At 42.4% G+C, this 12,469-nt stretch overlaps 1 protein-coding gene across 4 annotated transcripts in view; it reads left to right on the forward strand.

The window, feature by feature from the left end:
* PDE1C (phosphodiesterase 1C) overlaps positions 1 to 10,802 on the forward strand; it is a 424,317-nt gene extending 413,515 nt beyond the window's left edge. For 3 of the 4 annotated variants that reach the window (XM_033088617.1, XM_033088621.1, XM_033088622.1), the window contains one exon: positions 7,956 to 10,802. In XM_033088617.1, coding sequence (XP_032944508.1) covers positions 7,956 to 8,125 — 170 coding nt within the window. In that variant the 3' untranslated portion in view covers positions 8,126 to 10,802. The remainder of the gene's footprint in view (positions 1 to 7,955) is intronic. The other variant, XM_033088620.1, reaches the window with a different exon arrangement.
* The last annotated feature ends 1,667 nt before the right edge of the window (positions 10,803 to 12,469 follow it).

The raw sequence follows: 12,469 nt of genomic DNA on the forward strand, positions 1-12,469 counted from the left end.
CCATGCAAGGCAGTTACTATTTCTCCAATTTTCAGAAGAAAACAACAAAACAAGAAACCTAATTCCCAGAACAGATTAGAATCGCACAGCTAGTAATAGCTTAGCCCAGTTATAAGTTGCCCCAAGCCCATGCTTGTCACATACTAGACCACCTCTCTCAAAAGTAGATTTCATGGGTTCATTTCCTGCCACGTGCAGAGTTGATAACTCCTGTATGTGAAGACCAGACCCTGTCAGCTGCCCCAAGCATCCCTCGAAACTGAAGTATAAGCCGACTTGTTTTCAGAACAAACTCCACACCTAAGTCTGTGATTCTCAACCTGGCTCCACATTAGAGCCGCTGGGCCTTACAAACATACAATGCTTGGGCTCCACCTTAAAATAATTGGTTATTTCAGCGGCTCTTGGTGGGGAGGGTTTGGACCTCAGTAAATTTTGAGTCTCCCCAGGTGATCTGATAAGCAACCAGGGTTGAAAACTGCAGGTGAAGGCAAACAGCATCAGGTGGGTGAAGGGCAACAAAACTATGGGGTTTTTCTTTTCCCTGCGGATGCATATTTCTCTGTGGACCTGGAAAGGCTGGTCGGGTCCTCTTCCCATACTGGGTAGTAGCTGGGTTCAGGCTGTGTCAACTCTGCTCCTTCTGGATAGCTTTTCAGACAACAAGCTTCTTGTTCTCTGTGCTCTTTGCTCTGAGTTTCAAATACGGAACCAGTAGATTATTCAGCATTCTCATTTTCTTGAGGTAAAGTCCTTAGACAGCCAGAGTCTTGTAAAATGTATACGATGGGTGGTTGTCCTGTGTAGCCAGGGTTGAAAACCTTTGAGGTAAAAATTTCACCCAAGATCCTGGAACTCACATGGCTTGATTGCTTGTCTCCAGTGGCCTGGATTTTCGGAATACCTATTAACAGTCCAACCTGGCATAGGTGAGGCAAGAGACAAGAGCAGTTACTTAAGAGATCTGTTAGCCTGGACTGTTACATAATAATTCCTTTCTGAACCATTACCACACAAATTGTATTAAGGGTGGGGGGTGATCTGCTTTTGCTTTGGAGGAAGTATGATTATGGCTGCTAACAAGGATATTCAAGAGCCCTTTATATTACATGGATATATACTCAAATATTGACAGTGGAAATGAGGTACAATTTGACCTGACTCTTTCACTTGTTACAGTTGTTATTTAAACTTACTCTGAACTTTGGTCCAAGGTTAATTTAAATACCGGGGGCAGGCTCTGAAGTCAGACCGCTTGGATGTGAAACCAGAACCCAGACTTCCTGCACACTAGCTGTGTAAACTCTGGCAAGTTAGTTACTTAAATTCTTTGAGTCTCAGTTTCCTCATCCCAAAAGGGCAGGATAAGAAAGAGTGCTTGCCTGTTAGGGATGTAGTGAGGACGAAAGGCTAGTTCAAGTTAAATTCTTAGCATTGCACTTAGTACACCATGGACGGCAGAGTTTTTTATACCATGGCAGATCCTGAAATGAAAATCACAGGCTCAGTTCTTATATTGTTCCGTCCTCAATACAGCTGATGTTAACTTTCCAATCCCCGGATATTCAAAGCTCATGGATGATTTTTGTGCATTTTTATAAGGACTTTCCATCAGATTTCAGACACAAATAGGCACTGATTTTAGAAATTGAATGCATGGCAGTGGGATTTTGTTCTTCATGTAGAACAACACTGAAGAGGCATTAAATGATTATTTTTTATCTTGTTAGTTTAGTGTATGTATTTGTGTGTGTGTGCTTGTGCGTATGTGCACGTGTGTGCGTGTAAGTGTAGATAGAAAATGTCTATAGATGGAAATGGTTTTTGCAAAGGTCATATTGTGTCATTATCTTTGAAAGAGAAGAAAACACATGTCCAACACTTCTCTTGTTAAAAAAGGTGCCAGTATTAGGATTGATTCAGAAGCTAAGAGTAAACCAGGTAGCTGCCTTTGGGGGTAGTCCTCGGAGGCAGGGAGTCAGAAATTCTTTGTATGAAGTTGCCAGGGCTGCAGTTCAGTGGTTCCAAAAGGTCACGCTGCAGCTGAAGGCAATTGAAAGAACAGAGATGGTAATGCAGAGTGTTACGTAACTCACGGGAATTCGGCTGGACCTAGATTCCATGAGGACTAGTGACCATTCTCTCTGGCCTGCTCTCACTTAGTGCAAAACAACAGGGTGTGCTGAATTAATGAGATCGATGTGATATAATAATGACCATGAATTACCCGTCTTTCTGAAGGTTTTCTGCTGAACACTCCGTGAGACGCTCCTGATAGAGGGGGTTCTTTAGCCTAATAAAATTGAGAAAAACTACATGCTATTGGCTATACTTAGGGATTCATAATACACGTCTCCATTATTTAGGTCTTGGAGAAGTCCTGCCATTAAAATACTAGTCTAACTTTAACTCAGTGAAATTGAATGGAGGAACCCCTGCTTGCAACATCTCTTACTCACAACTTTATTGGAAGGTACTTTGAGAAACCGTGGACTAAATAAGTTTCCAAACAAGGACTTTCAAAATCCCATTTGTATTTCAACATCTGAATCCAGCTAATAGCTATGCCAATTTTATCTATGAATAAACCCCAATCTATTTCCTGAAGAAGAATAATTCTATGCAGTAGTTTTCCATGCAGGAAAAAAAAAACTAGCCACCAAACAAAATGATCTCAGAGAGAGAGAGAGAGAGAGAGAGAGAGAGAGAGAGACAGACAGACAGACAGACAGACAGACAGAGAATAAAAGATAGATAGGCTGGTGGTGGCAGAGGAAAGGGAGAAAGTCATAGATATCTTTGGGAGGAATTGTGGTGTTTATGGAAAAAATGAGATTTAAACAAGTGAGGATTAAAACTCCTAAAAGAGCATGATTTTTAGGAAAAACAAACATTGCATGTAATTGAAACATACAAGATGACGTGTTAATTTTTGTCTTGAACTTTTTTTAAGCACGTTTGAAAGTAATACATATAATATAATGACTTTCCCAAGTGTACCTTCTATGCAGAAACATGTGCCTTTGTCAAATCTTCATTAGCTAATTAGATCCTTTTCTCTGAGTAAATTGCTGCAAGAGACAAGAGCAGACTTTGTGACTGTGTTCCCAAGCGCAAAGGGTCCAACTTGCTGATAATGAAGCACATAGAGGGGAGGGGGTTCTGGTCCCAGTTTGCTTCTTTTCTCCAGGGGTGGGGGTGGGGCAGGATTGTAACAGTACTGCTTGGGTTCTGCGGTGGGAAGTACCCAGTCAATGAAAAGGCCCGGGTAAGACCCCTTTCCAGGCATATCTAAGAGTAGCCAGAGGAAGAATGAAGGAGTCCTTAGGAGGCCACAGGAGAAAGGTCCCCATTAACTCAAGATGGCATCCCCATTTCTGGCTCTGCTCTTTTGCCCTGTCATCAAATCACGCCCCTCCCCGCCCCCCCGCAGAAGGGAAAGACAATCAGTGCATTCAAAACAACACTATGAATTTTCCTTTTTTCCCACATTTTGAGTGAGGGTGACAGCAGGCAGATAAGTATTTCCACAGTCTCGGTGGGGAGCGGATCTCTATCAGCGGGTTCAACTCCATTTGCGGTGACTCTAGCGGCAAGGAGAGTTTTTGTTCTGACAATCAGAATTCCAGCAAACGGTAAATGTTTCTTCATGCTGAGAAGTGGGAAATTCAATAATACTTTGGCTGGGTTCATGCTGAGTAGCAAAAATAGAATGAATATGGAGAGGTACTGTGACTTGAAGAGCAGTAATTCAGCGAGTCCAGACGTTGGCACAATCAGCTTGGAATCTGAAGCCCTCTTCCATCTCTACTCCATCCTCCAGGGTAACAGGACTGTTCTTATGTTTGTTCGTGGAGTGTTCTGTGCCACCATCCCTTGTTTACCCTACAAAACAGAATTAAGCACTCTGAGATCTTAAAAATCTCTGTTCTTCTGCGTATATATTATTACGTCCCTGCAGGACCATTTGCCAGAAGTCTGTTAGCCTAACTCAAAAGGCCAAGCTGGTCTGGGTACTATGGAGCTTGTAGGAAAAGCATCACTTCTTAGGCTTGCACACTTTTTTCTTCTGTAAGCAAGCACATGTTTCAGGGGGTTCCTAGAATGGAAGCCCCTCGAGAGCAGGGGTTTCTGCCTGTTTGGTTTATGGTTACATCAGCAGGATACAATAGGTGCTCTAAGAAGTCGATGACTGAATAATTAATCTATAAGTTGTCAAATGTGTACTCAGCTATACGCCCTCTGAGAGGTAGGTCTACTACGAACGCCCACCGTCAACTTGGTTTTGCTGACTTTCTGTTACGTATGGTTTTGTAGAATGGCTCTGATATATGATTCTGTAGAAGACATTTTTAGTAGTATGTTTCTGTGTAAAAAGTTGCGTCTCTAAAACCTGATCATCATAGAAAAATTACCAAGTGTAAACAACCAAAAAGAAACAAAATAGCCATGTTTGTACTACTCAGAGATAATCACTGCTATGGTTTCAGTGTAAGTTCCTACAGATTTTTCTGTGCACATATTTACGTTTTTATAGTAATGAGGTTAGATCACATACACTGGTTTTTTCCATTTAACATTATCACATTTTTGTTAATAGAAATCTATACCATTTTTCCATAATATCACAATAGCATGTTTTAAAAATGTACCAGAACTTAACCAATTTCCTGTGTTTGTACATTGAAGTTGTTTCTGATCTTTTGCTTGATCATAAACGCCATGCAGTTTCCTGTTACTGGAAGAGATTTGCAACGCTGTTTTTAACAAGGGTTAACCCCCAATCCTGGTCCTTCAGACTGGGGCGCCTGCTATCACACCCCTTCGCTGGCCCCTCAGTGAGAGCTAGCGTTTGAGGCAATGGGTCCCTTCACACCTTTTACCTAACTGCTGTATCTCATCTGGTTGTGATTGTCATTGAACCTGGATGTACCTTTATTCACTTTTACATTGTCTCATTGACTGAACATCATCAGTGGGACCAAGAAGGGGAAGAGGAAGGGCGGGGGATGGGGCTAGAGCCCAGGGGTATAGAGTGAGGAAGGACCATTTAGTACTTCACCTTCTTCTGTGTTTAGATCTGCAGGTTAACTGATGTGCTTTTATTATTATCTACAGTCCATACTGTATGCTGATCACCTTAGTTGTAACCTAGTGGGTTTTTTTTTGTTTTTTTTTCCTATTCCAGAATCTCATCCCCGATAACACATTGCATTTAGTCATCACGTTTCCTTAAGTTCCTCCTGGCTGTGACAGTTCCTCAGACTTCCCTTGTTTGGTGACTTTGAGAGTTTTGAGGAGTACTGGTCAGGTGTTTTATAGAAAGTCTCTGAGTGGCGCCTTGTCTGTGGCTTTTTCATTGTTAGAATGGGGTTATGTATTCTGGGGAGGAAGACCACAGAGGTAAAAATGCTCTTTTCGTTACATAACATCCATTCCCCTGATCAGGTAAAATCAGGGCGCAGATGACCAATGTGACTGGTCACTGTTGATGTTAACCTTGGTCTCCTGGGTTAACAAACACTGTTTGTTACATTTCTCCACCGCAAAGTTACTCTTTTGTCCCCTTTTTAGACTGTACTCTCTGGAAGGATGTCACTATGTTCAACCCAGACCAACGGTTCCTCCTCCTTGAGGGAGGTTTGGCTACATGAATTATTTGAAATTTTTTTGCATGAAAGATGTGTCTGTTTTTCCACAATTATTTATTTACACATCTATATCAGTATGGATTCATGGATGTGTACTTCATATTTTGGGTTATAATTCAATATTGCTGTATTTATTTTGTTGCTCAAGTTGTTGCAACTTTGGCCATTTGGGAGATCTTTCATTGGGGGGCCCCTGTCGTCTGTCTTTTTTTTTTTTTTTTTTTTCACTTTCTTACTCTCTGGCACTATAAGATGCTTCAGGTTCGTCTTGTCTATTTTGTTTTCTAGACCTACAATCAGGCATTTTTATAAGGAGCCCTGCTTCCTTTTATTGGAGAATGATATTAGAAACCAAGATCTGGATACTAGGCGAGTTTGTTGCTCCTGAGGCTTCAAGGCCAATAGCTGCTTTATTTCTTCTATGCCCTGTCAGCTAATGAGGCAAGGAAATTGTGTGTGTGTGTGTGTCTGTCTATATATCTCCATCTACATATTTATCCATTTCCATATCTATATCTACGTCTGTCTCTGTATCCATCTGTATCTATATTAAGAATGAATTCATACTGCCACATGGACCATTCTGACCTCCTCCTTTTGCTTTTCTGCAAGTTCCCACTCCAACAGTGAGAAACCTGGCTCTCACCATCCACTATCCATGCACGTCGTTGTTCAATCCTAGTAGACATTTAGAGTAGTAGTCAAATAGTTAACCAGCACTCCCATGGGAAACAATCTAACAACCAGGACACAGTACTTGTGTGCAGCTTCGTGGGCCTTTAGTCGAACAGAACCCACTCATGTCCAAAGGTCCCTAGTGAGCATCTTTTTGCCACACTCTATTTAGTGAGGTTGTTTCCTGCATTTTTAATGCAGTTAGATGGTTTTGTTATATCCTGCATTTCATTCTGCAAGTTCCCTGACCTCCTACATTATTTTGTAAATGTGCATACATTGAAGTGTGCATATAGGTTCACTCCTTGTGCTAAGTTCTATGGGTTTGGACAAATGCCTAGATAGCATCACGTATGCACCTTTACAGACCATATGGAATAGTTTTACCTCCCTAAAAATGCCCTGTGCTTCACCTACTTAACCTTTCTTCCTCCTTCCAAACCCCTGGCAATCACTGATCCTTTTATCATTTCTGTTGTTTTGCCCTTTCAGTAACGTCATGTAATGGAATCATACAGGATGCAGCCTTCTCGGACTGGCTCTTTCATTCAGAATACGCACCTAAGATTCACCTATGTCTTTACATGGCTTGACTGCTTATTTCTTTTTATCACTGAATAATTTTCCATTGTACCGATGTTCTATAATTTGTTTATCCATTTAACTATTGAAGACATCTTTGTTGCTTCCAGTTTTGGCCGTTGTGAATAAACTTCTATAAAATTCATGTACAGGTTTTTATGTGGACATAAGCTTTCAAATCAGTTAGGTAAATAATACGTAGGAGCACAATTACTGGATCACGTGGTAAGACTATGTCTAGCTTCATGAGAAACTCTCAAACTGGCTTCCAACGTGGCTATAACATTTTACATTCCCACCAGCAGGAATGAGAGCTCCTGTCACTCTGCATCCTGGCCTGCAATGTGTGTCATCAGATTTTGGGGGGATTTTATCCATCCTAATAGGTGTGGACTATATATCACTGTTGTTTTAATTTGCAATTTCCTAATGACAAACATTATCGAGCAACTTCTTATGCTTTTTTTGCCATGTGTATATCTTCTTTGGTGAGGAGTCTGTTCACATGTTTTGTTATTTTGATTACAAGAACTGTATATATATATATATATATATATATATATATATATATATATATATATGTATGTGTGTGTGTGTGTGTGTGTGTATGTTTTGCAAATGTCCTCTCGATGGTGCACTTGGTACTAGCATTTCAGGATTGGGTGCCACTCTGCAACCCTAAAAGCTTGCATACAGTGCTGCCTGCTGTTGATGATACGGCTCTGCTCACTCCTGTTTGCTTTGCTCTTCCCCAAAGTGACCTCATTGCTCCCTCCCACTTCCTTAACCCAGTGCATTCATTAGAGAAAAACCTGCATATCCTGGGTCATCATTGTCTCGCTCCAGGAATTTGCCTTTATTGATTTTAAGTGAGAGACCGCGATGCTGATGTGTTTGTTCATCGGTCAGCAACAAGATCCCCCGGGAGAGGTTAACTCGGTTTGCTTCCTGGTTTTGAAGAAAAGCCACAGGTCCCGGGGCGAAGAAGTTGTGCCATGACGTGGGGGGAGGCTAATGGTTGTCTGTCTTCCTTTGCATGGCCTCCAGTCATCAAGCCTCCGCTGCGTCACTTTAAACGCCCTGCTTACGCATCTAGCTCTTACGCACCTTCGGTCCCAAAGAAAACTGAGGAGCATCCTGCAAGGTACAAGATGCTGGATCAGAGGATCAGAATGAAAAAAATTCAGAACATCTCACATAACTGGAACAGAAAATAGACCAAGGGGAAGAGAGGGAGTGAAGGAGAGGCCCACTTATCTGCCTCTCGGCACTCAGCAGCCACAGCGGGATATGCCTCCAACACCCTCGGAGGCCTGTGGGGCTGTGCGATCACGGGTGACCCCACCAGGGCAAAGTGAAGGCTGGATGTGATTTTCCCCTTTGTTGTTCTGTTCTAGACTCATCAGTTGCTGGATTTGGGGGTCGATGAAAACCTCAGCAGCAAACCAGTAAGAGCGTGTCTCATGTGGCTTTTATTGGTATACATTTTTCAAAGTCTAAATTGGACCAAAATTAAAGCGATGCCACCTGTTCTGAAAAAGTGAAATTCCTCTCATTGACACTTTGTATCTCTGGAAATTGACTTGCCCCCATAAGACTATTGGTTTAATAGTTATCGTATGTAGGAAATACACTTCCAAAAACATCTTTTTTCAATTCCAAATGCAACATTTGAAATCCAAGTAAACAGGTGACTTTCAAAGTAAATGCATCCAAAACAGAAGTTGTGTTTCTGAATGTAACAGTCTTAGAGGGAAAAGAAGGCCGAGGACTGTGTCCGTAGGTATTTCTGAACTCAGCGTATCTCAGTTACAAGTAAAGACCCTTGTTCTGGTTCCTGTTGTGTGCCGCCGGCCTATAGAGTCGTTTAAGGCTATGTGAGTTTGTAGGAAATGCATTTTGGCTCTACTTCCCTTTAATCCTTCACTTTCACTCACGGTAGACAAAGCTAGAAATCAGCAAGAAGCCCATGCCATAGAGAATCTAAGTTTGAGATTTACTTCAGGATATGTCCATTTGGTGTTGTGGTCCTGGGGCAGGAGGGTGTAAAATGCTGAACCTAATTTGAATTCCTTATTTGAAGATTTCCCTCCATAAGGCTGGAGATGTCTCTCAGTTAAATTTCAGATCGTCTTCCTAAGAGACCACATTTCTAAGTCCTTTGGGAGCCCAGTTGCCCTTACAGCTGTTAGAATGGAAGTCTATAACTCACCTCTCTTCATGGTGGCGTTGTCAGCCCTACTGTGTCTTTCTAAGAGTTTTTACTTCGGGACTAAATTTGTAGAAATTGTAAGGAAAGGTTCAAGGCCAGAGACAGCTTTGATCCCTTCAGAAAAGGTCCGCTGCCGTGGAAAACTTTAGGTGTATTGTCAGGCAGATGTGATCTCCAGTCCTGTCTGGCCTGTAACTAGTCGCAGGCCCTGGGTCTCGATGGCATAATCTTTAAAAGCCTCAGCTTTGCGTGACTGGAAAGTGGCATTCACAATGTCCACTGTGCCTTTTGTGTTGACAATTAAGGATAATGTAGGTTCCGAATGCTATTGCTGAGCCCGGAGACTCATAGATGCACAATAGATGTAGTTATGAGGATTCCACATCCAGGAAATGCTCTCCAGGAACCCCTTCGCCTCCCGCCCTCCCACACACACACACACACACACACACACACACACACACACACAGAAGGGGCTGTGCCCTGATGCCACAGCCTTGGGGGTCTGATTCTAAAGGGGGCTGGCTCTCTCCTTTCGTTCTCTGCAGTTCATTTCCAATAAACCTCACTTATGCCAGCGAGCCAGCTCCAGAGTTTAGTGCCCATTGTGTTACTGAGCCACTTATTTATAATATGCTTCACGATAGTATTGCAGGGAAATTTAATTACTATATAAAAAGGAAAATCACTGTGACTTTTTGTTAGGGAAACGATTGTAATTTGTAGCTCCCTGCTTGGTGCCTGAGCAAGAGGACCCGTCTGCAGGCTGGTAGCATCTATTCCACCTGAATTAGGTTAACTGAATGGGTCATTTCCACCTGGTCACATTCAGATGCCGTAGAGCTTGCTGCACAGAACCATTTGGTCACACAGTGAAACTGCCCACGAGGGAGTGGCCTCCTTGCTACCCAATAGATTGTGGAGAAGGGATACTGTATAATCAATCTAACTGAAAGTGAGCTCACAGGGTGATCGGGTCATAAATTCCTACCTGAGCAGGTCACGTGGGGATTCACGCCCCAGGCCTATCTCTTCTTTGGTAAAAGGCTTATCTTTGCCTTAGGAAGCCCTGTCCATTGTTTCTGTGCATCTAGATTAAGACACCTTTGAAATAAGCTTGACCACCACATAATCTTGCGAACTATCCTGTAATCCAATCCCCACCTTGCTTTCTCCCACCTTCATGTAATCTTTCTTAACATTCCCTCCTTAAATCCAAATGCATAAAAGAAACTGCAAACTGTCATTCTGGGGAGCTTTTTTCTCAGTCTGCTGAGATCTTGCTTCCAGCTGTCTCCTCTGTTTGGCTCAAATAAACTCTTGTAAAAATTAAACAAAAGTAATTGTCCATGTAAGAACGTTTGAAGTTGCAGAAAATGTTTATGAGTTCCTACGTCAATGGGGTCCCTCCACAAATGACATCCGTCCCCTCACCCGCAGTGTATCGAGGCTTCAACATGGTGTGCTTCTTGAAGACTGTGCTTCTTGATGATGGAAGCCAGGATCCTGGGGAAGAAAGTTGGCTCCCTCTGTATTCTTTTATCCCAAGATGTCATTTTTCAACCCTCGCTATTATTTTAATCGGGGAAATGCACAGATATTGAGATTCTGCATTGCTTGTAAAATGCCTACCATGTTATTTGCACAATGGATTGTATAGAAATGCCAAATTATATATTCTTATAGCAAATAAAAAGATGCTTGTAAAGGACTTTCTTGTATGTGACTCATCTTTTTCTTCTCCAGAATTCTGGGATTCATTTGAAAAGAGTTAGATTTCCCCTAGGCTTGGCACTGTTCGGTCCTGAATATCTTGTCAAGATGAATAGTATAACTTACCCTTTTCAGTATGCTTCCTGATTGTACAGGTGATAGCTTTTTTTAAAAAAGAAAAACCTCCTGCTTCCTATACCACAGACCCCATAAATTAATTTGTTAATATGAGTAACCCAGCATAGCAGCTAGTCCATAGGTAAACACCTGTGTTACCAATTCAGTTTATATCATTCTGGACTAAGCCATATAGCTAGCTAATGGTTAAGAACTGAGATTTTAGGAATAGAAAGACCTGTAATTAAATCTTAACTCTTGTCTTGTTTGCTCTGTGAGCTTTACCAAGTTTCATAATTTCCCTGAATTTTAGTTTCCTCCGCTGTAAAATGGGGATAATAATAGTGCCTGACTCAGCACAGCCCAGGGCTGAGCATATAGCAAGGACCCCACGTATATTAGCTATTATTTCTTGGAGAAGGAGTGATGTATAGTATAAAGAAGTGAGGCGCTTGCATTTGAATCCATGTCTCTTCTGTGGCATCAGGTAGGTTGTTAACATTCTTTAATTATATCACACTGCCCTTCAATCTTTAATATGTATTCCTACATTCAGTTGGAAGCTCTATGTCCCCACTCTCAACACTCCCTTCACCTGTGTCCTGCGCCCTTGGAGTTCTTGGGCCTCCATCTTTATATGTTATGGCTGCCTTGTGCTCTCATGTTCCACTTCCTTTGCATCCCTGACCACCTCCCTGCATCGTAATTCCTGCAAGTGATGCCCTTCCGTCTGTTCTTATTCGCCCCATTTCACTTCTCACCTTCAGTTTCTTTATTCTTCCAAAGTTCTACTAACACAAGTGTGGGGACAGAGCCAGGAGTGCAGTTTCCAGGCTCTCGGTCTCACGTGGAAAGGTGCCGGCTCAGGTAGTAAATGGCCATCAACTGTGATCGATGGCCATCAGCTGTGGCCAGTTGGCCGTCAGCTGTAACCAGTGAGCATTGGCTACTAATATAACTGCCATGGCTACGCTAACAGAAAATGGGGGCTAGCAAGAAGATGGTGGCTGAGCCTGCAAGCGCGGATTGCAGTTAGTACAGCGGATTGCAGCTAGCAAGTGGGGATGGTTGGTTGGCAGACAGAAGTGGACGGCAGGTTGCGGATAGTGTGGCTCCTGCTTCCTGTGTCTCCAACCCAGCCGCTAGCGAGAATATAGTGGTGTGACTCCCCTATCTATAGCTCCGTGGGTGTTACTTTTTGGCTTCACCATGTCCTACGTTCTTATGTGGGGAGCGGGAGCTGAGACCCCGCATGACACCCCGCATGACAACAAGTCTACTCTACAAAACAGACTTTACCTGAAGGTTTAGGATGATGGCACAGTAGAAGCAACTGCTTAAATGAAAAATTCAACAACAGTCTCAGTTAGTCTCCTTTTGCAGAGAATTTCTCACTGGCCGTGTCTTCCTTGGACCTGGATTTGCCTCTATCTTCTTGGATTTCTGTTTTTACCGAGACTTTTCTCTCCTCTTGAACTTCAAATTCCTGTGAATGTTCAAAGCAGTCCATGTCTTGCGC

This window comes from Rhinolophus ferrumequinum, chromosome 20 (assembly GCF_004115265.2).
Source record: "Rhinolophus ferrumequinum isolate MPI-CBG mRhiFer1 chromosome 20, mRhiFer1_v1.p, whole genome shotgun sequence".
Classification (NCBI taxonomy): domain Eukaryota; kingdom Metazoa; phylum Chordata; class Mammalia; order Chiroptera; family Rhinolophidae; genus Rhinolophus; species Rhinolophus ferrumequinum.